We start from the raw sequence: 24,145 nt of genomic DNA on the forward strand, positions 1-24,145 counted from the left end.
ACTGGAAGAATAAGATTGGTATCATAGACCAGAAGACCCAATAGGTTAGATCAAATATATGTGTGAAGAAGATAAAACAGAAAGCTCTTATATGAAAACATTTCTTGGGAATGAGCTGAGCTGTGTTTCAAACACTATATCAGCCCGTCTCTCATCTGTGCTTGTTTCTAAATTCACTAGCATGCTGCACTTTACAAACCTTTTCTTTCTGTAAATTTTTTATAGAAGCCAGGTTAGCTGAAATGAAAAATGGAGTTGTTTTTTTAGGTGCATGGTTTCAAGCTTAGCAAGAAAGCTTGGGGAAAAAATAATTGGCTTGAACAAAACAAAACTTTGAAGGGCTTCACCAAATAAAATCTAATTTTTTATCAGAGCCCTTTTAAATATTTTTTAGTGGACTGCTTTCATGGCAAAGTTCAACTTTGTTCCCAGAGTTTTTGACTGAACAACTTTTTACACATTTTGCTATCCTTATAAAAGACAGGCAAAATGGTTTAAGGAAATGTTTTTTAAAATATTCATTATCTGGCAAAGACGAGGCCTGCTGTATTTCAGCCTAAAAAGGGAAAGTTTTGGAGGTTTTTAAAATTAACTAAAAAAGGGAGATAGAATGAAAATGAAGATATAACTGCCAAACATAAGTTTTCATGCCATTCATTCTCCATCTTTTAAAAAAGTCAGCTTTATCTTTTTACATAGTCACATTTAGTATGCATGCATAATGCTTTGTTTATGATAATATCTGTCACCTAGATGAATGTTTTTGAGAGGTATGCCCCTACATATAGGGCATATCTCGCAAAAATACCCCTACATATGAGTATTATGAGCACAGCAGTGAGGCACATAAAATCAAAACAGTCATTACCTAGAATTAATCCTGGTTTTGCTTTTTATTAACCCGATTGGCTCTCCATTGACTAAATCCTTGGAGCTGCTTTTGGGTAGCTGCAGCTTGCATTTCTTTTACTGTACTTATGAGTATTTAATATGTTTTTGTTTGAGCACTATGGAAATGCTGGCCAGCTAAGGAATGAGATGCAACTGAATAGAGATTTTCTGACTTGAATCCAAAATATAGAGGGCCAAGAATCTTGTATGCTGTCCTGGGTAAAAGTTAGGTGATGACTGTGAGGGCTGCCCATCTTTATGTCTCTTTAAGCTGGAGGCACAGAATTGCTAACGCGGACAATCAAAGCAAAATAAAAACACGAGAAAGTGAAGACATATTGACTGACCAATAAAAATAATAACATTCATGATAATCAAGCAGCCAGACTGTAACTTGTGCTCTGAACCTTGCCAAATTTGGGGCTGCTGGCAAGGCACCAAGAATAGCATATCCAACAGACAAGGGCCCCTCATCTGGGAGAGCCTTGCTCTGGTCTCCAGAGAGCTTTGCCCTGTGAGCCCACAGCGAGAGCATCGCAGCCGGTCTGAGCAAAGCGCCCGAGATCGCAGGGAAGGGACGCTCGGCTGAACTGCTGCACTCTGTGAATTGAGATTCAATGAAGGGACTCAGTTGTTATTTAGTAAAAACAGTTTCCTAGGTTACCTCGGAGTAATTTTTACTGTGCTGGTATGATGTAATCAGCTGCTTTAACATTTAAAGCTAGTAAAAAATGTGCATATAATTTTTTTTAAGAAAAGATGTGCCTAATCACTTTCATTTTGCACCCACTTAGCTCAATATTAATTGTTTGCGTTGGCCGAGGATTTACAAACAGGCTTAGGAGTGTAATAATTTAGATTTCTACATCTGATGGCCTGAAAGTTAGAGGGAGTAAAGAGTTTTGTCAGACTCCTAGATCTTTCCTCCCACACATGCTGGCCACCAGATAAATCATGTGTATGAGTTTATAGTGGAGTCAGTGTTGGATGTTAAGCAACACCCAGAAGTGAAGTTCTTGAAATAATTTCCTGTGAAAGCAACAGTAGACAGATTTGTAATCACAGATCACGACATTAATCAAGTAAACAAACCATCCATTTTTTCCTGTGACATTATTGAAATCCCTTTTAGGAACACTGAAAATTGTACATAATGACACTGCTTAATAACAAGCATAACTGGAGCAAAATGTTACACGGAGCAGGGAGTTTCTCAGGTCTGTGGAGCACAGATGTAAAATTCCTCTCTAAAACATGCTGAGTGCCAGCAGACATCTGAAATACTGCTTAAATATTCTAGTAGTATTAATGCGACTACTTATCTCCGTTGTAATTAAAACATTTTTCCTCTTTAAATTTTTACAAAAAAGTTGCTTATTACACTCTGTCAGCCAAGAGAAATTTCAGGCAGGGCTGAGAGTGAACCAGTAAATAAGGGTAAACTTTGTCCTGCACTGCTATTCACTCTGATGAATTCCCACTCAGTAAAAGCTGCTGACAGCTGCAGACTGCTCAACAACTGCGGCTAATGTGGAGGAGTCTGTCCTAGGAAATAGGACAGGTAGGTTTCACTCCATGTGCTTTAAGATGAGGTTTGCTGGAGGGGAGAGAGCTGTGTGGGGTTGAAAGGGGAGGCTGCTTGTGGGGCTACATAGTTCCCAGTATAATCTGTATAATCCTGATTTGGTTTAGTGCTATGTTCTCATTAATGATAGTAGTGAAAGTATGTCAAGTCCTGCTGGTGACGCAGGCTTTGGAGACATTGGCAGTACTGAGACAGACCTGGATATCATACAAAAGAAAACAAAAAAAAAGGAAAACCAACCCAAAAAACAAGGATGAGCTTTGAGAACTGAAGTAATGGCAAAGGAATGAAATTCAGTATTAAAAAATGCAAGGCTGTGCCTGGGGGGACTAATAAAAATTTCTAGAAGCAGAAGAAGAAGCTGAGAGCTCATCATCTGGAAATGTCTGTGTAGGAGGAGGGCTCATGGATCAGAGTAAGTGGTCTTGGAGTGGCAGCAAGCTCCTGTGATGATTTGCTCATTTCCTAGGAACTAGTACTTGTAAATAACACTTATCAGGAAGATGGCTTTCCAAAGGGGATGGGAAGTATGAGATGGCATGATGGATTGATCTGAATCTAATTTTAATACTGATGAAAGCATGCTAGTGAAGGTGGGGAAGGTTGCAAGAGGAAAACTTAGGTGATTAAGGGATACACAGAGAGAATTGACATGTTCAGCAGAAAGGGCTGGGAAAAAGTTCCTTGCAGCAGGAGTCTGGGCAGATATGAAAGAGGGACAATTACAATGGTAAAAGCCAGAGAAAACGATGTTGCAACTACTGACGTGCAGGGTGGTGAGACATATGTTCCGGTTATGAAGCAATTACAAGAATATATAAGCCCTGAAGTGTTTTCAAGCTAAATTCAGGTTGGCATTCCATGAAGAATAATTAACACACAAAAGCTTGAACATAAAGAATTAAGATAGTAGGAGAATTCTAAATCCTAAGAAATTAAATTCATGCTACTCAAAAGGGGGAAAGAAAGATAAAGTTTTGGGCAGACAAGAAAGAAAGAGTAAAGGCTAAGGATTTGGAAGGTTAAAAACTGATGGGACAGATCTCAGCTAAGAGGAGAAACCAACTGAAGGGCTGCTTCTCTTGCATCAAAACTATTCAGTTATAATCACAGAAATGTTCACTAATGTTATGTCTTGGTCTATGAGTGAACTCTACAGGTTCTCAGATGAGTTAGTCATCATTGTTTTAATCTGTTTATCCTGTTTCCATTATAAATATATTTTTCCTCTTTAAACAAGTTTAAATTTTAGTTTGTTTGCTGTTTGTTTTTCTTTAAATTGAGCTGTGGTTTGCTTTTCATCCTGGTGCCCTTTTTCCAATACAGAATTTACAGAAGTGCCTCATTTGTATGGGCTGCAGTCACTAAGGACAAGCAGAACCATTTGGGTTTGTACAGCAGCAGGAACAAGACAGTGTTAGAGGGTATCCAAGCAGAAGACTGTGTAAATCTAGTAGAAACAGTTTGTGTGGAATGTGTACGTACTCACTGTGTACTTCAGAGTACATGCATGTTTTGTACAGACACTTTTCTATTCCAGAGTTTGTTTGGCTTTTTTTTACGCAAGAATGGAAAAGATGCATGCTTTTATTTGTAGAAACTGATGTTGAAACTAAAGCAGCATCCTGAACCACAGAATGTGAAAGTGAAGCTACAAATTATTTCTCTTTCATTAATCATCACAGTAAAACTAGTGGTGTAGCTCTGACTCTGATCCTTTCCAGTCTGTCCTGAAAGGATTTATCTGAGTGTCTACAAGAGATCTGTTTGGTTTTAATATGTTTGGAGTTAATAGATAGCCATACTTTTTTTTCAGAAGAAAAGAACTGGAAGACTAAACAAGTATGTAAATCCTAAAACCATAAGTGGGTACAGATGGACCTCACTTGATTTCAGAAAGGGTCTATCAGATAATGATTCTGTGGCTGGAGAAGTTCCTATGAAAGAAACTGAAATGGATTTTCTGGTTTACTCTTATTTAAAAAACAAGAAAAAAAAAAGGAAAATACATTAATTATTCCCTTTTAAAATATCTAGTAATGTAATATCTTTATAAGTATTATGGCTGACTTGTAACACTGGAAACTTTACATCACATTATGTTTCAATGCAGGTCACTGCAAATAAGGAATTGCAGGCTGGCGCTTGGTTGTGGCTGCATCTCAGTTTCGGTGCTGCATACCTGTGTGATTTTTAAGAAACATTAAAAAATTCTATTTGCACAAGCATCTAGGTGTCAAGATTCTGGATGTAAATTAATTTCGGGTTCTTGGATAAAGCCAAGTTGAAAATGGTACCTCCTGGATCATGAATTTTCATCATCCTGGTAGAGATTTAAAGCCTGTGTGTGAGGATGAACCAGGATCAACAGAATTATTTGGCTACTTGTAATTCATGGAACTCCAAAGCTTAAGTCAGTTTGTTCAGCAAGAGTCCAGAAAATTTTCCTAGTGGACTGTTATAGCTATTCATTTTCAAAAAGGATATATTGCACCATCAGCTGGATTACTAACAAAAGAGGGTGTATCTTAAAAACAACTTATCTTGTGCATGTTTTTATCAAAAAGCATTATGAATTTGTCCTGCTGTAATGAGGTTACAGTCTGAGTACAATCTGAGTCCGAGTGCTCTCCTTTTCCAGTTGGAACTGAGTTCCAGATATTTTCATATTTAAAAAAAAAGTTTCATTAGAACATTAATTATTGCTATTATGCTGAAAAATAAAGATGAGAGCTAACAAAAATGCATGGAGATGACAGTTTAGGGGAAGAATAATATTTGGTTCAGTGGTAAAATTTGTTTCAGATCTCTACTATTTGTTTTCAGTGCTTACCATACTGTACTTCAGAGAAAATATTTTCAATTACAGCATATGCTCTTACATGTTTGGTCTTTCAATCCAAATTATACTATTTCAGCTTACTTTTCTGTCTACTAGAAGTAAAACGAAAAAGCATCAAAACCAGATCTGTTTTCCTTTTACAATCTTTGAGATGCAGCTCTATGTGATAAAGTTTTCACTGTGTCCAAGACAAAGCCTGTCAAGTTTTGACTAAAGATTAAAATATTTGTGATCAAGGGTCAACATATTTATTGTAAATGTATGGCAAAGCTTCTCTGAGCAATCCTGAAAAGAGCAGTGGCTCCACATTTTGACCAGCACATAATAATTATCTGTTTGATTAATTAGAATTGCAGTGGGGGAAGGGAACCTCCTATTCATTATGCATGAATATTAAAGATTACATGATTTTTTTTACCCAATTGCAGCTGTTTGCTTCTGCCCTTTGTCAGCATCTCCCCTCTGCACTCCAGTGCCATTTGCTGGCTGGCTGCAATCTCCTTTGTTGGGGGTAATTGCACCACATCACTTTCAGTGGCTGGCCTGCAAGATGCTCTGTGATCCTTCTGGTTAGAAGGTTCTACTGAAATGTAAAATGTTATTAATTATTTCGTATAAATTGCTACATTATTTGTCTTGGGTATTTGTGGTTTACAGCTCCAATTAGTGAGGAGGCTGACCACACTGCATGACTCAGTGATATGTAACTGCATACAAAGCTCTTCACTTCCAGGTCAGCCACTTGCCACTTGCCACTGGCCCATGGCATTTGGTGACTATAAACTAGGCTATTCTACTTTCTAGTAATTGAATGTTCCCAACATAAACCCCCCATTATCCCACGTGGCTTTAACGCGTTTAGAACCGTTAGTGGGAAAGTTTTTCTTGAGATCATTCTGGAAGATTCCTTGCCAAAATGTTTTGGGGAAGTCTACTGGCCATCAGGCCCATGGCAAATTTCTGTCTCCAGAGAAGTTGGACCCAAACTTTGAAAGGTCTTCTTCCTTAAATATTTTCAGTGAGGTGTTTCTAAAGGAATAGTATGTTTGAGCATGTGTGTGAGAGTGGGAAGTCTTTGTTCCAGGTTTCATTTAGATTTTGTCCAATTCTGTGCTTATCTTAGAATGCTTATGTTCAATAAATCTGGGGCAGTTCTCACAAAGGCTATTTCCAGATATTTTATTTCATTACAATTTGGAGAGTTCATAGGAAAACCTTTGATACAGCTCAGTGCTGAGCACTTTGATCTGTGTCTTCTTAAACAAAGAATGTCTTTTTCTGAAGAACCAAAGTGACTTGGGAACATGTACCCCATTTTCTTATGAGTAAGTGGAAGAATCCACTCTTAGCACTGCTTTACTTTAGTTTCTTCTGAAATTGTGGATATTTACATTTTTATGTCCTTGCTAGTGACAGCTAGCCTGCTCAGACAGCCTCCCCTGTGCAGACATTTGTGCAGACAGTCCCTCTGTCCACTACAAAAACATGGGACACCCAAGTTGAACTAAATGCTGAATACCACCACATGGGTTTGCAGTGGTCTGTAACTGAAAAGGTTCACTGGAAGCAATTTGCAAAGAAATCCTTAGGAAACCACCTGGATGGTTATTTTAAATTAAAAAAGGAAGAGATGCCACTTTAAAAAAATAATTTTTAATACTGGGTTTAAGGTTCCATACATGTGATAGTCATTAAAGCTTATTTAACCCTGAAATTATCTGCCCTCTTTAATTCCACAGGGACTGTAAGGCTCTTGGGTTAGAAATGAAAAATAATGTCAGAATGAAAATGAGACTTTCCTGAGTGCAGGACCATTATTACAGAATATTTTCTTAATCAAGCCTCTTTAAGTGCCAAGCAGTGGAGGAAAAAAATAATCAAGTTGTGCTGCTTTTATCCACATGGCCTTTGCTGATGCTTTGGGCCACTGATTGACATAGGCAAAAGTCAGTCCCAAGGGCTGGATGAGACACACTCACCTAAAATGCGTGTAGGACCTGTGACTTGTCCATCCACAATCTCAACTGCAGAACACCCGGTTCCTTTTTACAATACACATTTTGGATAATCCCAGTGCACTCTGACGTTTGGGCTCTTAAAAGTCTGAGCTTTCTGGTTGTTGAGACTGGAAACTTTCAGCAGAAGCAGTGATTTTTGTCAAGTTTCTGTTACACCAAACATCTGTGGTGTGCCCCACCACCCTTTCCCCAAGGATGAAACATTCTGCAGGGAGGGTGTTGCAAGAATTCCTGAACTAGACAGCTAAGCTGGAGTCATAACTGTCCTGGCCAGGGCCCTAGTTTGAAGGAGGCTCCCCTTAGAATTAAAACATCCCATAACTCTCATCACAACAGCCCTATTCTTGATGAACATGGAAATTTAAGGCTGGAGTTGGAATGGGGGGAGAATGAAAAGACAGACAAGTAAACAGATAAAGAGGGAGCTCTTACATGCAAGTGGAATTTCCTCTGAGCACAGGACATTCTTTATCATTAACTGGTCTGTCACAGGAAAGAAAAGGGGAAAACAGTGTTTCCTGTTAGGGGGAAGGAAAAAATCAATAGGCTTTGGAAATACCTGCCTGGAAAGAACTTTTTGTTTTCCCATCAGCAAGAACAATTACGTTTTTAACTCCTTTGGAGCATGTTGTCTGTTTTAAAACTATTTATTGAAATAAGACTTCAGCGTAAACATGAAATTTAGAAATGCAGTTCAGACTGATCTTTCTTGTTCATTTCAGAAAAATGCTCTTACTGCTAGAAATATCTTGTATAAGACACTGTTTTGAAAGCAGTTCAATTCTTCTGAGTCTGTTTCTATGAACACAATAATAATTAGAAAGGCCGTTTGCCATGCACACATGGCGACTCCTGTGATATTATGGTTAAGATGCTCACAGATGGGCAATGGTCTGCTATTGCTTCTGGTGAACAAAATTTTCTTTTGGAAAGAGAAGACTTACCAAGCAAGTCCTCAGAGCCTCAGGAGGATGATGAAACTACCCTGTGGCTCCTGAATCCCCTCTTTGGTTGCATTTTGCTTTGAATATCTACAGTATGGGTTTTTCAGAAGAGTGAGAAGAGGCCCAAAGACTGAGGGAATGGATATATTATATGCACAAGCAGCCTCATGCTAACCTGAGTTGCTCAGGGTAATTATTTTTCTCTTTAGGTGGCAGCTTCCCTTTGCAAAGCTGGACCAGGGGATTTAAATGTGGCTACCAGCTGTAGCCACATTCCCGTGTTCTGAGCCAGGGGTCTGTCCTGGCCCATGACAAAGTTTACAGCAACGTCAGTGGATAACTGAATGAGCAGAAGCTATGTAATCCAGCAGTGTCAATGTAAGAAGACAAAATAAAAAGAAGGAAGGAGGGAAGATTACCTCTTAGACATGCACAGAAAAAGGAGTAGAAGTTTCATTATTTTAACTGGAGAGGGAGAAGTGGGATAAGCTTAAAATGAAACTATCAGCAAGGCTGGAATTAAAAGAGGGCTTTAGGAATGATCTAACTTTTATTTTATTACATGACAGAAGACAAAAAATCAATAGCTGGTAATTCAGACATAAATGAGTTATACAGGCCATTGACACAATGGACCAAACTTTATAACAACCACATCTGATGCTGTCAAGCCACAGGCTTCAGTGGCGCCAGTAATAATTATGGCTGATCACCTCTAATTCAGAGCTGCCTTGCTTGATAAAGGTGTCACTCTGAGTGGCTGCAGCCTCAGTATCTATTGAGGATGTCATCCAGCAGGTCAGGTTGCTGTGGAGAACTGTGTTTTTTTAATTGAATAGGACAAACCCTTAGTTTTCTCCTCTTCTCATTCTGTCTGTAAAAATCATATATATCTTAAACAAAAAATCACTTCAATTCATGACTGAATCTACTTGAATTCAAGATCGAGCTATGACAGAAGCTAATAGTGTTGGTCCATAGAAATCAACACTATATATATTCTAAACTATGTATCAACACGATATATATTCTAAAAATAATTTAAAACCATAGGAGTATTCTCAGGAGGATACTCTGGTACTTTACAATAATCTCTGTTGCACTTCTGCTGTAATCAATTAAACAACCCACCCCAAAAAAAAACCCCGAGTGGTAAAATGCTGCTAGGCAATAGAAATTGATTTTCCATAAACTCACATCATCATAAAGAAGAAAAGGAAGCACACTGACTTTCCTGTTTTCCTACTGTTTTCTAAACTTGGGGGGCATAAGTGCATCCACTGAATGCTGGAAAACTGAGTTTCACTCAGAGATATGAGGTGAGTGGTTTTGTGAAATAATTCTTGATCTAAAAAGAAAGGAGACAAATACCTCTATGGTGTTTCATGTGCCATTAATACTTATATCCACAGTTTGATGTCAAAACTATTAGTCTTTGAATTGCTCAGGGATGCTATGTGTGCTTAGACATTTTCATTTATTATTATTATGATTATTATGAATATTATTGTTGTTACTTAGGCATTCTTTTGTGGACCAGCTGCTCGGTACTGCACTGACTACAATCATTTGGGAGTGATGAACAGTGAGAAAGCCCTCTGTGGGGGAGGACATGAGAGGTATTTCAGCCACAGCCACTGTGGCATTTAGCATCAGGAGCACTTTGATGAGACAACGCACTTTACACCACAATAGCTTACCCTTGCGTGCGTGAAAGTTTATTATAGGTTCCATTTAGAAACATTCTCTATGCTTAAAGAAACCAAACTTGTGAGAGAGACACGGGAAAGGCAGTAAGAGCAGCACAGCAGTGAGTTAGTTATAAGCTTGCTGTGAGGCTTTTCTGGTACTTTTTTCTGTTGTGGGGATAGAAAGTGCCTTGCACCTGTGTGTTTGGATACGGAGGAATACGGTGCAAGAAACAGCCTCGTCGTTTTCCTTCAAAAGCCCGGGGCTCAATTCCAGCTGCGCTCTGCCGAGGCAGAGGAATCCCGGTCCGAGGCGCGACCTGCGAGGCAGCGCTCTCCATCTCCCCGACCCGCACACAGCCCCGCTGCTCCCCGGCTTCCCCGCTGCCCTCCTCAGCTCCGGCTCCATCTCCTTCCTCTTCCAGCGGCCGGATCTCCCCGAGGCTCGGTCTGTGGGGGCTCGGGAGAGATGCGGGATCTCCCGGCGATCCCCGGTGGATCCTGTCAGCCCCGCGCCCGGTCCCAGGGTTTTCCTGCGCTCCGGCCGGCAGCTGCGCAGGCCCTGCACAGGCAGCACTGTTTCTTTCTCTGTTTACTCGTTTCCAATGGCAATTGCACCACCGAGTCTCAGTACGTCTGGAACTTGGCCTGGGGCTGTTTTGGTTACATTGAAGTTTTTGCTTCAGCGCTGCCAGATTTAAATGGTGACTTCACCAGCACTGAGCTAAAAAGGAGAAAAGGGGAGGAGGGAGGTAGTGCAGCGAGCGGGAGCGAGGGAGAGGGCCAGGGCATTACATCATCGCTTGGACGGGAATCAAATGGGAAGGATATGACTCACTCGGGCTAGTTAAGCTTTGGCTCAAGTTCTACATACACTCATTCCAGGGCTCTCATGTTCTGCACCTCAGCAGGGAATTCAGGCTCAGTGATGTCCATGAGGTTTGTTTTTAATTTTCTTTTCCTTTTCTGATTTCTATATAGTTTCCCCCCCACCTCGCCTTCCTCCTCCTCCTATCCTCCTCCCCTCCCGAGTCCCCCTTTCCCACTCTTTTCCACTTCTACAGAGTTTGTTTTCTGGTGCGTGTAACCTCAGCTCCTAGGAGCAGAAGCTGTTTTTTCGACCAAACCAAACCCAAGCAAGGAGCACAGCAAACTTGAGAGAAGTTTGATAGTTTGTTGTGGTTTGGTGTCCCCCCCTCCATCATTATGTTGCTCCTAATCGGAGGAGACAGGGAGAGAGTTAAAATGCGGGAACCAATCGCTTGGACGGTGATGTAATGCTGGAACTGCAGGGTTGTTAAGTAATGTGAGAGGAAGGGGGTCAGGGTTGCAAAGCATTTACCTGCTGTCAAGGGGCTTTAAGTTTATTATCAATTGCAGTGACTGTAACTGGCTTCAGACTGCACTCTCTAATTATTCACAGACTCTCCTTTTTTATCTTTTATTATTAAAAGTAAAACTATATTACGGTATTTTAAAAAATGTGATATTATCACAGCTGCGAATTATTTTCCACTGGGATTTTTTGATATTTTTAAAATGGCTTGAAACTGGATGATCTCTTTCACAAAAAGCCCGGAGAGAGCAAAGAGAAAGGCAAAAAGGGGTGGTTCTTCGAGCGTGGCTGGCGAATTTGAAACTGTTTGAAGAAAGCAGTTCAGCCTCTGCCTAGCAGAGCGAGTAAAATCTTCTGCTGTTAGAAATCCGCTGTAGAAAATAAAGCGTTTAAGGGAGGCAGTTTGCAAAGCTCATCTCGACGAGCCTCAGCTTTCCACCCCTACCACTTGTCAACAGGATTCTGATCCTCCTCAGCTTACCCCGGGCTCGTGGCTGTCTTGCCTTTGCTGGGACCGCAGAGGTCCCGACCCTGCACAGCAGATCCCCTCCTGTCACGGTTCTGCTCTGCAGAACCGCCGGGCTCTTGGGGCACCTGCCTACATGCATTTCCTTTACAGGACAGAGCACTGCGCTTGTCTTATTAAGTCTGTCAGTCTCCCTACAGACATTTTAGTGTTTTTTTCCACACGGCTAACAGTCTCTAGGTCTGATATGGAGTGAGGAAAGGTACCTCTTTCCCGAGTTCACTGTGAGCACTTAGCCCTTAGGGTCGGCCACAGAGTTTAGCACTAAGCCGGAGCTTGGGCATTGGTTGTGTGTAGGTGTGGGATGAAGGCGAGCTATCAGGTGTGTGTTGGTGTCCTGAGGATACCCGTTCTGCTCAGAGGAGCTCTGCATCAGGTTTCTGTGTCAAGAGCTGTCTGCTCTTAAGGTATGACTCTGAGAAGTGCCTCTTTCAAAGGGAATTTTTGTCTCTCAGGGAAGCACTCTATTGGTACCCACTGATATTGCAGTGAATTACAGATCTGCTTGGTTAACTAAAGATAGCCTTAAACATGCTTTTGAGAGTTTAGTGATTTTTTTTTTTTCTTGCAACTTGCATTGGGGACTAACAGAGCAAAATAGCAATCAATATTGTTCTGTGGTTGGTGGCAAAACCTCCCCCTCTCTTTCTGAACAAGACAAGAGCCCATGGCCAGCTCCTGCCTTCCCTTCCCTTTGGTAGCACTCTGCAAAGCCATCTTATTTTGACCTGTTATGCTCCTGCACTTTATTCACAGGTTTTCCCTAAGTGCCCCAAGTGATTTTCAAGCTCCTCAGTCAACTGCTGAAGCACAAACAGTTGCTCATGGGCCAAACCTTTCTCAGTGGAGAGCCCAGCGCCAGGCCACAGGCAGGCCTGGCCCCTGTTGCAGTGCAGATATACCATAGTGCAGATATACCATATGGACCAGATTGCGCAGTGCTCTGCTGAGGAGGTGTGGGTTGGGGAGGGAGCTGTGCTGCTGCAGGAGTTCCCGTAGGATTTCTGACTCATACTTTCTCCTAGAAATGTTGGGATATGCAGCTCCACAGACCATCAGAATAAAGCATAGTAGATTCTTCCCTTTGCTTGCCCGCTTTAGATGCTGGGGTGGACTTGTCTTCACTCTTTCCCTTTCTGCCTTTTCTGGGTGGAGACTTCAGGAAAAGTCCGTCAGTGTTGTCCTAGGATAGTGTCTAGCCATGCTGGCAAGATGCTGGGCAGAGGATAACAGACTGTCACACTCCATCTTTCCTTTGCAGAAACGCATCCCTGATATTTCTTTTATAAAAACACATGTAAAATACGTTGTGCAGCATGGCCTGAAAGTCTTTGGGTATCAGATTGCATTCCACAGGGGATCAGAGTCTCACTTGTCTGGTATCAGCTATTAACATGTCACCTGTCTGGAAGGGCAGCAAAAGAGAACGTCGTAGTGCTCTGGACAGTGTGGACTGGCTGATGACCCTGCTGTGTACTCAAACTTTCACAAATTACCCGCCCTGCTGATTCATGCTCGGTGAAGTTAAGCAGAGGGTGTAAAGATGTAAATCCTTCTTGCCTTTCAGAAGTGCGCAGCAACTCTAAGTAACAATTTACTGCTGCTACGTCACTGATTTCAACACAGCACCACAGGAAAAACAGTTGTAAAAGCTTCTTTCAAAAAGCTGCAGTTGTGAATTCCATATGCATACACACACAGGTGTGTGTATGTATGTATGTATGTATATTTGGTTGTTGAAGCAACAGAACATATAGTTAATGAAGCATAACTGTCCAGATGAGTGTCAGACAGCTCTGGTTGTGCTTGACAGGTGCTTTTGCAATGCACCAAAATTCTTTTGGACAACAACAAAAGAAGGAAAGTAGCTGCCCGTTTGGATTCCTCTGCTGCTAGTTGATGGGACCCAATGTGCAGGTTTGCCAGTGGACTTGTGGCTTCATGGTCAGGGATCAACAGCCCTGACAGTCAAGTTCCACACATTTGAATCTGGGTCTTTTGGCAAGAGGATTTTCTTATTGAAGGATGATATCTTTAGGGACCTAATTTTTAAACAGAAGCCAAGAGAAATATTAACAGTGCTCTGAAAATGAGCATCAGAAGATATATTCAGAAGCACATGTAACCTGTCAAACAAACCAGAGGCCAAACACACCAGAGCTTGGGAGTGATGTTTGCACTGGAGAGCCAACTGTGCGTGGTCGGCCTGTGAAGAAAGGCAATCTGCTCCTAGCAGAGCCTGGCTGGACGAGTCCCAGTAAATTTCCCCACCAAGATCCCAAGTAACATTTCCGCCTGCATTGCTGAATGTGTGCATTGGCAAAATATCTGCTCTATAAGCTGTCTGATTTTAAGCCATAGTTTGGTGCTCCTTAGCTGGTCTCTGCATGCACAAAAAAATTGGCTCTGTTGGTGGGGTACAAAAGCAGGGGGTAAATACCAGACAGCATGTTTTTATTTCACTGAATGTGATCCTCCTGCTCCTGAATTCCTCAGTTTCCTAGCTCTAACTTGAGACCCTTCCCTTAAACCTTTTGGAAGACTTGGTTGATGTCTGTGAAGCCCCATGAAGCTTTCAGAGCTGGTGTCATGTGTGCTGAGATCAGGGCAGGTCAGGTGTTGGACAGAGGTGGTGGTGGGCCTGGCCACTCATCAAATTGTGGACACAGCAGGCAGGAAGACCAGATTGTTTCCTGCACTTGGGGGAGGATGCTGGGGCAAAGCAGCCTCCTGTGCCCTTCCCCATCTCTCTGTGCTCTCACCTTCCCACCCTTCTTTTGTTCATCCTGCACATGCCTGGGCCATGTTCAGCCCAAACTGTTGAGATCAGCTTTGCTGAAAATTACACTTCAGATCAAAATGTGAGTTAGGTTCCTCCAGTGTGAAGTGAATGCTGGGTCTGTCTCTGCAGCTACAGATAAACCAGATAGGAAGGTAATTACATCTCATTCCTATCTGACTCTCTTATTTACCATAATCTCTTTTAATCCCTTTGATACTCATCATAATAATGTTAATCTTAATGAACTCATTTGGTATTAATGCGGATGTGATTTGTAAGTTCAGAGCAGGCTTGCCATCCTTGTTTAGCATTCATTAATATCCACTTAACTCTGTTTATGCTCTCTTTCTCCTGCAAATGGACTCGCATATCTTTGTCTTCCACCTAGACGATGTGGCAATTCCCATAGTGGAACTCTCTTTCCACACTCAGGTTTCTATTTCCCTTCTGTTCTTCTTCCTACTTGCAAGATCCCAGAGCAAAGAGCTGTTGGAAACACTGCATCCATCTACTAGTGGCTCTCTGTACTCTGTTGCTTAGTCATTTCTTCCACTTTTGACTTCAAAATTGAAGGAACCCTTATCCTCTTATTTCTCATTCATGTGGCATTCCTTCTTAGATCGCTCCAGAGATATTACCTTACTATAGCCCTCGTTTTATTGTCTCAGAGGGTGAACAAGCAAGAGACACAACCCCTAGTCTTGGCAAAGAGACAAATTATTTGTTGCTTACTACAGTACTCTCCCCAAACACTCTGTTTATGGGTGGGGTACCTTGCCCAAACAGTTTCCAGTGTGACCAGCCAATTTTAGTGAGTGAGGACTGCATTTGGATGTTGAGCCTGATCCAAAGCTTATTGCAGTGAATGAGAGAGCTGAGTTGATGGGCTTGGGATAAAATCTGTGGAACTATCCTCTTTTCAGTCCTTTGAGCACCCACATATTTTTTTCAACATCTCTAGCTCTGGAATGTGCCCTCTTGAAAAGCCTCTTGTTCAGCCACAGTGATCCCAGAGACTGATGAACCTTGGATCTCTATTAATGTGTGATTTCCTCTCTACGTGGGTGCTTGTGTTTGTTTTTAAATGTGGCATGGAATTTTTGTGTTGTGGTGCTTGCTCCCTCTCGACTTCCTGCAAACACATTTCTAGAGCCTGTATTGTCAAATACAGTGAATTATTTTTCAGTCCCAGTGACACACATTTTGCTTTTTAGGTCTTTTAAATCCTGACAGAGCCAGGAAAGTATCATTTACTTAACACAACACTGTTTATTCCATCCTCACTTCCATTCTTCATTTTATGGCCTGATGTTTCCTTGTAGCATCAACTTCAATGTTAAAATGAGTATCTCCATTGAAAGCATACAACTTTTAATTTACTGAAAGATTTCTGCACATTGTAACAAAACTAGCCATTCTCTTGGTAAAAACTACTAATTGAGAGTGAGAATTGTAGTCTCTAAGATCACCACAAGCTGTATTTCTTTGGTGCTCTTTGTTTTTACATCATATCTTTAATTCAAGAGCATTGCAGGATGTTTTCAAAATTGCAGCCATTAGTCAAACATATTAGAGCTCTGTATTAATATAAGTACAAGGTGTATTAGTTTAAATAACAAGATGGAGAGTTTTACTGCAGATATCTGCAACTCTCATGCAGCTCCATGACAATAAAGAATATGGGCAATATTCTTCAGATGGGCATTATTTTCTACAGATCAAGAAATCTGTGCCAATTAGCAGAAAATTATTATTATTATTATTATTATTATTATTATTATTATTATTATTATTATTATTATTATTACTATTATTATTATTATTAATAATATTATTTCTTCATTATTACAAGTTCTGTCTAAAGTAATGTCAGTTGAATGTTTTACCACACTGGAAAAGCCCATCAGCACAGGTAATTTTATATGTCAGATTTAACATGAGCTAGTTTTTTCCAAATGAAGTCTTACAAACCAGAACAGAAAAAATGTGCTAGACCAGGTTCTTCCTTGACCTCAGTCTAAGGCAACTCTGCATCATGTCAGAAAAGTTCCAGTACTGTGTTCTTTGTTATCATTTGGTTTCCAGGTCAGAATGAACTTTTCTTTCACTGCTGCTAAGGACATGAGCTCTATTTCTCTTGTACCATAGAACTGCAGGAATTCTCTTTGTTCTCAATACTGTTCAGTTTTCTGATATACTTTAATGAGTGAGTTTCTTTAGAAAACTCATGTAGAAACAAGATTGGCTGAAAAATTAATATAAACTAAAGACCTATAACTAAATTAAGGTTCATTTTACCGAATGACCAGATTCCTTGCCATTGGAATCCAGCGTTGACAAGTATCTCCTGTGGCCAATAATATGAGGGAGGGATGTGTTGCACAAAGTGCAGATTGGTACACAAATATCTGTCTGTATGGATCTGTTTCTGTATGTAGGGTGTGTGTGAGTGTGTTTGTCCCCATCTTTGAGACTGCAAGGCAGAATTATTTCCTGCTATTCCTAAACAATCATACCAGAAAGGATTTATCACCCAAATAAGATTTCAAGTTGCACAACTTAAGGTGGTGATATTGGTATATAAATTTGATTGATGGTTTCTTTCTTTTTGAAGTTGACACTCTATTAGTACCCCTAAACTCTCTCTCACATTTCATGTTTTTCTTTAAGAATGAGAAATCAAATTTAAGCAACAGTAAAAGGGAACATTGCTGTGCATCACTAAGTGTTCGGTTTGTTGGTTTGGCTTTCTATTTGCTAATCTTGAGCAGCATGGAACTTTTCCCAGCTACTGCAATTCAGTAGATATTCTAATATTTAGTAATTAATTAAGCCATTTTTTCATTTATTTGAAACTCTTTTGTCAAGACTTTGTAGAGCGCTATAAAAATACTGCAGTACATACTTCAGGAAAAGTGAAAAACCTTACCAGCAACATTTGTAAAAATATGCAAAAATAAGTTAATGTTATAGGGAAAAAAAGAGTATGGAGATAGTTGGAAGAGCATGAATGTATTAAGGTCTTCTTGGAAAAGTTAAATGAGGCTGATTGAAAAGTTTCCAGTGAGGCTCAGTAATTATTAAAATTTGAGGTTTTGACAATTTTTTTTCAAGAGAAATTGGGATTTGTTTTATTTTTTTTTTTTTTTGCTGACAAATACTTTTTATGTTATTTAAGAAAGGGCTTGAAAATGAATGTTTTTTACTTGCTATGCACTGAAAGATGATTAACTTTGAAAATTTAATTTGCTGTTTGATATTCATTGTCACTTCTAAATAGAACTGTTACTTCTGTTATTTCTGTGGTCAAATGCTCAGAAAGTGTGACAAGTAGCAAATGATAAAACAGGCAATAATACTCTGGCATCTGCACATGCTACATTCCAGAATTTTAAACTTTGGTCTCACCTGGTCTCGCCCAGAACAAGTTCTTGACTGAAAGCACAGCCAGCTGCAACTCTAACACCTCTTTTTTTCCTCCCCCTTGATAGACAGTTCTTTATCTCAGAGAGACTCATTTTAAAGATGCAATGCTGCAATAACAGGATTCTGGAGTGCAGATCAGATTGAGCTGGATGTGGGAAGGGTCTGTGGCTTCCCCATGTAGCACTGAGAACAGGAGCGCTGAATTTCAGCAGCACATCTGCACTGGCATGTTTCTTGTGCAGAGCAATTATCAAATAGGACAAACATTACATATAGTAATTAACTGATTGGCTTAGGGTCAGATATTTTTTGCCCAAACAATCCCCAGAGAACTCAGAAAAATCTCTGTTGTGAGAGCAATACAAAATTTCAGTACCCGACCAGGTCTGGGGCAGTTTTGGGTGAAATCTAGTTGGACTGTTGAATAAATCCAAACAAATGGGCACACATGTTCTTGTGTGAGTCTGCAGTGACTTCCTGGAGGGTGGGTCATTTGCACAGAGGATAGATGACATTATGGGCATCTTCCCTAGGCTGAATGGAGAGAGTGGCCACAGAAGCAGAGACTGGGGCAACTTGGTTTATTTACCCTGAAGATACAGCTGCCAGGGGATCTAATTGCAGCCTTTAGCTACTTACAGGGTAGTTACAGAGGAGACAGGGTCTGGCCCCCTTTGTAGTGTGAAGGCAGAGGACCACAGGCACAAGTTTCAGTGAGAGAAAATTCCATGAGACCTAAAGAATGAAAAGGTTCCAGCAGGAGAATTGTGGCAAGGCACAGCAACTGGCTGGAGTCGGTCTCTGCTGCTGTAGATTTTCACACTTTGTCTAGAAAAAGGCTCCCAGCAGCCTGCTCTGATGCTGCATTCAGTCCTGGCTGGAGCAGGAGGTTGGACAAGGTGACCCTCTGGGGCGCCTTCTGAATAAAACTGCTCTCTGGACCTGCACTGGGCAATGGGGGCAGCACGGGCTGTCTGGGCAGGGAGAATTTTGATGAGTGAAAAGCAATAAGGAAAGCAAAAGGTGAGATAAGAACATAATGTCATCTAAAGGATATCCTGTGCCTGCTTGTGTCCACCTTGAAATAAAGAATGAGAAATAAAGAGTGCAGGCACTTGACGTAACACTCTAAATGCGGATTCTGAATTGTTCTGTACTTCAAGGTGCTTAATTTCCTAGCTTTCCCATCACACTTTAAGTGTCAGGCACTCAAGTTTTGGTAGATGCCTGATAAATGTGCAAAGATAAAACAATAATCACGAAAACCAGCCATTTTTTGGCTGAAATGTTACCCAAAATACAGCCAAATATGTTTTCAGTCTATAAACAGCTAAAGGGATCTTTTTCCCTCCTTGACTAAGCATCTCGAGTTTTTCCTTATAGTGAAGAATTGCAAGAGAATTCTAAAATCCTATGAGACAAACCATCTCTGATGTATCTCCAAATTAGCCAGTTCTTTAAAAGTAGGCTTCCCCCCATCCTGTTTTTATTTTTAAAAAAGTAATAGAATTAAACCATAACAAATAAAACTTTTAAGCTCCCACGTGGTAATTTTCAGCATGTTTTGCAAAACTAGGAGACATGCTTGGTCCATAACCATGTGAGGGATACATTTGCTAATATCCCTATAAGCTCAAATGTGTGTTTTACAGGAATTTAGCTAGCAAAAGCTGCTCCCTCTATAAAAGTAATGGCACATTAATGCCTTTTTGCAGTGAACTCCCTGTATACCTTATCCTGCATTCATGTTTGTCCATTAACTAATGACTATCCAATATGCTGTCACTACTATCACATGTAAAATCATGCATGCTCAGTTATTTTATTATTACAAAATTAATAATTTATTATCGAATAGAAAATGAAGACTGAGGATCTGTATATGACTCTTCACTGACAAAATTTTCTGGAGTCACACTGACTCAATCTTATATTTATCTTCAGCTAAAAGGCTCAGAGAAGCATGTTCAAACTTACGAAGTTTCTGAAAGTGCAGTCTTAGAGTGTACAACCCTGTTCTCACTATGCCACTGGCACTTTCTTTATTGTCACGCATTCACCTTGTTTGCAAACTCCTTTCTTGTACTCTGGACAAGCTTTGTCCTTTTAAAGAGCTGCTCCTGATGCTTTGGTAAATGTCAAAGATGATTTTGCACTGCTCTTGGATGCAGACAAAATCATGGAATCTGGACGCGTGGTAAAAGCTTCCTGGCTGGAAGATCTCCTTGGAAAACAAAACAAAAAGTCCCACACTTTCCTGTAGAATATTGTATTTTCCCCTGAAAACAGCATTCCTACCCAGTTAATTTATTACTGAATCTAATCAGTCTTTTAAGATAGCTTTGAAATGCCAGTGTTTGTTCTGTTTTTCATTAATACATTGATATTGATGTTCAGGTTTCTAACTAGCTGTTAAAATCTACAGTTAGGAAAAATCTAGGAAAGAAAACATAAAAAGAGGAATGAGTTGGAGTATTGGGTTGTTTTTAATAGAGCAGGAAATGAAGAAAAACTGACAGATTTAAGGTTTCTTTTGTGTCATTGCTGTCCTTCATGCAGGTGAGCTGTAACGGTAACCAGTTTTATGTGAATAACAGGGTTGTTGACTTAGTGGCTGAAATTAAAAACAGTAATTTAGTTTAAGTCAATATGATTTAATTTCTTAATTGTTATGTCCAAATAAACAACAAGGACATTCTCAGGTTTTCAAGACAATTATATTTTTAAAATAACTAGGTAAATTTCCAGATTAATATGCCATTTCAGATTGGAATGTTTAGAAATGCTAAAAATTTCTGCTTTTCCAAATATTCTCCACTTCCAAGATTTATGTTAGTTAATTTGTTAGTGAATTTAATAATTTTGGTCAACCTGAAAGTGCTGCTCTAGCTTTTGAGCTTGGCTGCAATTTTCTGCATAAATCACAGCAGTTACAGTGCAAGTGAATTCACTGTGATAGAGTGTATTTAATTTGCACATACTCTCTAGATAATTGAAGTCTCTATCCTCATGTAACTTCAGGGGTTTGAGCTGATATCAGGAGCCTCTATAAAAAGCTTTCTGTCATTTCTAACACAAGCATGGCACCATTCTCACAATGAAAAGTAAGGGGGTTGGTGCAAACAAGGCTTTTGCAATTTAATTTTTTCCAGTATATCTTTGTCCTCGCCTGGTGCGGGTTTCAGGGCCAGCAATGCATTGTGCTGTACTTTCGTCATCCTTTCCCCTGGTAAAACTAACTGCAAGTTACTGTGGCTGAAGAAATCTTGCAAGGTTTGTAAAACTGAGGAATATTAAAGGAGGGCATGTAAATTCATGTAGCTAGATGATTGCAGGATTGGAGACTAGATGTCCGTAGAAGACGACTGAAAAAAACTCGTTTTTTCACCAGTGACGGATTCACAATAACTTTTTACTTTTAGCAGCATTTCCAATCTTTCAGGACCTCTGGGAAAGAGCTTTTTGTGGAAAACTAGTGACCTAGAGAGTTAAACAGAGTTAAATCTTCTCTTTGGTGCCTTTATTCCCTGGAGTTTCAGTGACTTGTTATTTTGTCTGTCTGGGGTTTTGATGATTTGAAATACCAAAGGGAACTGTAAAGGATTTCACTTTCACATAGTCCTAAGGACTGGTGGTCAGTAGGGCAGGTGTAACTGGATGCCCACAATGTTGATTGCATTTGAAAATCATGTTTTTGTTCCAATGGGGTATTCCTCAATTATTTTTTCTTCTTCAGGTAAGAGTCGGAAGTTAATGAGGAAGCCCATAAAACTCCATTTTAAAATTGGATTCTTTAAGTCATAAAATGAAGGTCCTTTGAGCGAGATAAGATGTACTATATATTAAACACATAATTCAGAATGACTATTTTTATTTAATAACCTTTTTTTCCTCAGAAAAGAGCACAAGTGAAAAACATGTAATGCTTCGTCTAAGAAGAAATTTATCAAAACTTGACAAGTTTTCAGATACTATTTTGGTGAACAGCAAGTTTTGGCTGTGTTATAATTTCAGTTGGTAAACTTTTTATCCCTTAATGTGTAGTTCTCATTTTGTTATTTCTTTTTGTACTGATCCCTGATATGTTGCTTAAAAAAAAGTCTGAGCAGTAAAACCATATGTTTATATCATAGCTCCTAATGTCAAAATTTTAATTGATTTTCTCATATTAAGGGTTAGGAGGGGGCCGTATCATGTTCCACTACGTCATAAAAACAAAAATATTTAAAATATGTTTCAAATAAAATGAAGGGGGAAAAGAAAAAATGCTTAACTTAGAAAAGATGTGGGATTCATTAACAAAGGAAAATACTGGCCATGGACCAATGGCAAGCCAAATGTTTTGCCAGCAGTTTGCAGTTCACAGTCATCATTGCATGTCACTCCGCCTGCTGCACCAGCCCCTCCAACCTTATAGGCCTTCCTTTTAAAGAGAAACCTGTCTGGTTTGAGTTGAATAAATTAATTTGGGTTTACTTAGTTTAAAAACAAAAATATAGAGGCCCCAATTTTATTTCATTATGCCCATGGGTAAAGCAGTCCAAGGTAATTACAACCACAGTGCTGGTTGCTCTATCTTAATTAAAGAGGGTTTTTTTGCACAGAGGTTTTTGCACAACATAATAAAATAGCTTGTGGTCTGGCTAGCTTCAGTATCACAAGAGTGTACTCACTTGAGAAATAGTCCAGCTTTTCCAAAAGCTGAGGCCCTTCCACTGGAGAGGAAGCATGGAGCTGCTGAGCAGAGCGCAGGTAGTTTACAGTAAGGGCACCATCGTAAATCCTGCAGCAAACAGCCTTTCATACAGTCTCGTACACTAAGTGGCAGGCTTGTCAGCAGCAATGAATCTGGACTTGAGTAGGTCTTTAAGCAATAATGTACTCTGCAACATGCAACACTGGTTACACACCTGTGACCAATCCTCTCACTTTTCCAAACTTCCCTAGCAGTGATTTGGGTTGGGTTTTGGGTTTTTTTTGGGGTTTTTTTTTTTGTTTTGTTTTGGTTTTTTTTTGTTTGTTGGGTTGTTTTTTGTTTTTTTTTTTTTTTTGTACAGAGACTGTGTCTTCTTTGCAAATAAATATGAGTTATTGCTTAGCAAATAATTTTAAAGAAAAGGCATCAAAGACATTTAAATAATGTATTTGACATGCTAATTAAAAAAATCTCTGAACTCAACTCCCAACAAGCACGGGTGAGATGGCCTGTTATTAGAACAGTCAAAGGAGGCATGTTTGCTCGTTGAATAAATCAAGCAGCGTTGTAAAAACACTGTCTCAGGGATGATTAAGGGTAAGTGGTTTTCATTACTATGTTAAGTTCTGCTTTCTGTTGTGGTGCTTTTTATATCACATCTAGCTTAGCTATTTACTTATGCTGCTTTAAAAAGCTCCAGCCCCTCACTTACTTAAATCATGACCCAGTGCATTGATTCAGAAAGACAGCAACTCAAGCTAACTTGACTTAATGCTCAGGAACATGACAAAGGTCCTCCCTTTGTAAGCCCTCTCTCTACATTTGGTAAAACTGAATTAAGTTTTGCAAATACCAGTGGACCAGACTCCAGGGTGACCCAAGTCAGTAAAATTTCACTGCTTTCAACAAATTCTCCTCCCTGCCTGGTGCTAGTGATTTCCTTCAAGTTGCACAATTTTCCTTTTTCATAGATCTGAATACTCCCGGTTTTGGGGACACCAAAAAAATTGTCCTGAGCCAGATCATGTTGCACATTGGCAATATTTATTTGCCAATTATTTCAATATTTATGAAACTAGCAGGAAGGGTCTCAAGGCTGGCATAAGGAACATCAAAAGGCCCCTAGATGCTTTACTCAGTGAGTGACTGGCAGTGGATTTTGTTTCTTTCTGTTGGGAACATGGATTCTCCTACGGAGGGACAAGTGAGTTTAGCTTCAACTGCTTGAACTGGCAGAGGTTCACCTGAGCTTGCATTTATGGGGAAGGAAAGCCAATGGGATGTGCGCTGTAGCCCAAGGCAGGGCTCCAACCACGGGGAGGGCAGCCCTCAGCTGCATATGGGCTGCTCTGAAGCACCACCAGCAGTGGCTGCCTGCAGGACGAGGGGAGCTGGAACATGTGGTGTTTGA

At 40.1% G+C, this 24,145-nt stretch overlaps 1 protein-coding gene across 5 annotated transcripts in view; it reads left to right on the plus strand.

Moving 5' to 3' along the window:
- CREB5 (cAMP responsive element binding protein 5) overlaps window positions 1–24,145 on the plus strand; it is a 254,559-nt gene that overhangs the window by 142,893 nt on the left and 87,521 nt on the right. The window contains exon 1 of one of the 5 annotated variants that reach the window (XM_064704543.1): window positions 10,808–10,907. The exons of the other annotated variants lie outside the window; for them this stretch is intronic. Within the exon in view, the coding sequence (XP_064560613.1) occupies window positions 10,861–10,907 (47 nt within the window). The 5' untranslated portion in view covers window positions 10,808–10,860. Of the gene's footprint in view, window positions 1–10,807; window positions 10,908–24,145 lie in introns of those variants that run through there. 5 annotated transcript variants of the gene reach the window in all.

This window comes from Zonotrichia leucophrys, chromosome 2 (assembly GCF_028769735.1).
Source record: "Zonotrichia leucophrys gambelii isolate GWCS_2022_RI chromosome 2, RI_Zleu_2.0, whole genome shotgun sequence".
Taxonomy (NCBI): Eukaryota; Metazoa; Chordata; class Aves; order Passeriformes; family Passerellidae; genus Zonotrichia; species Zonotrichia leucophrys.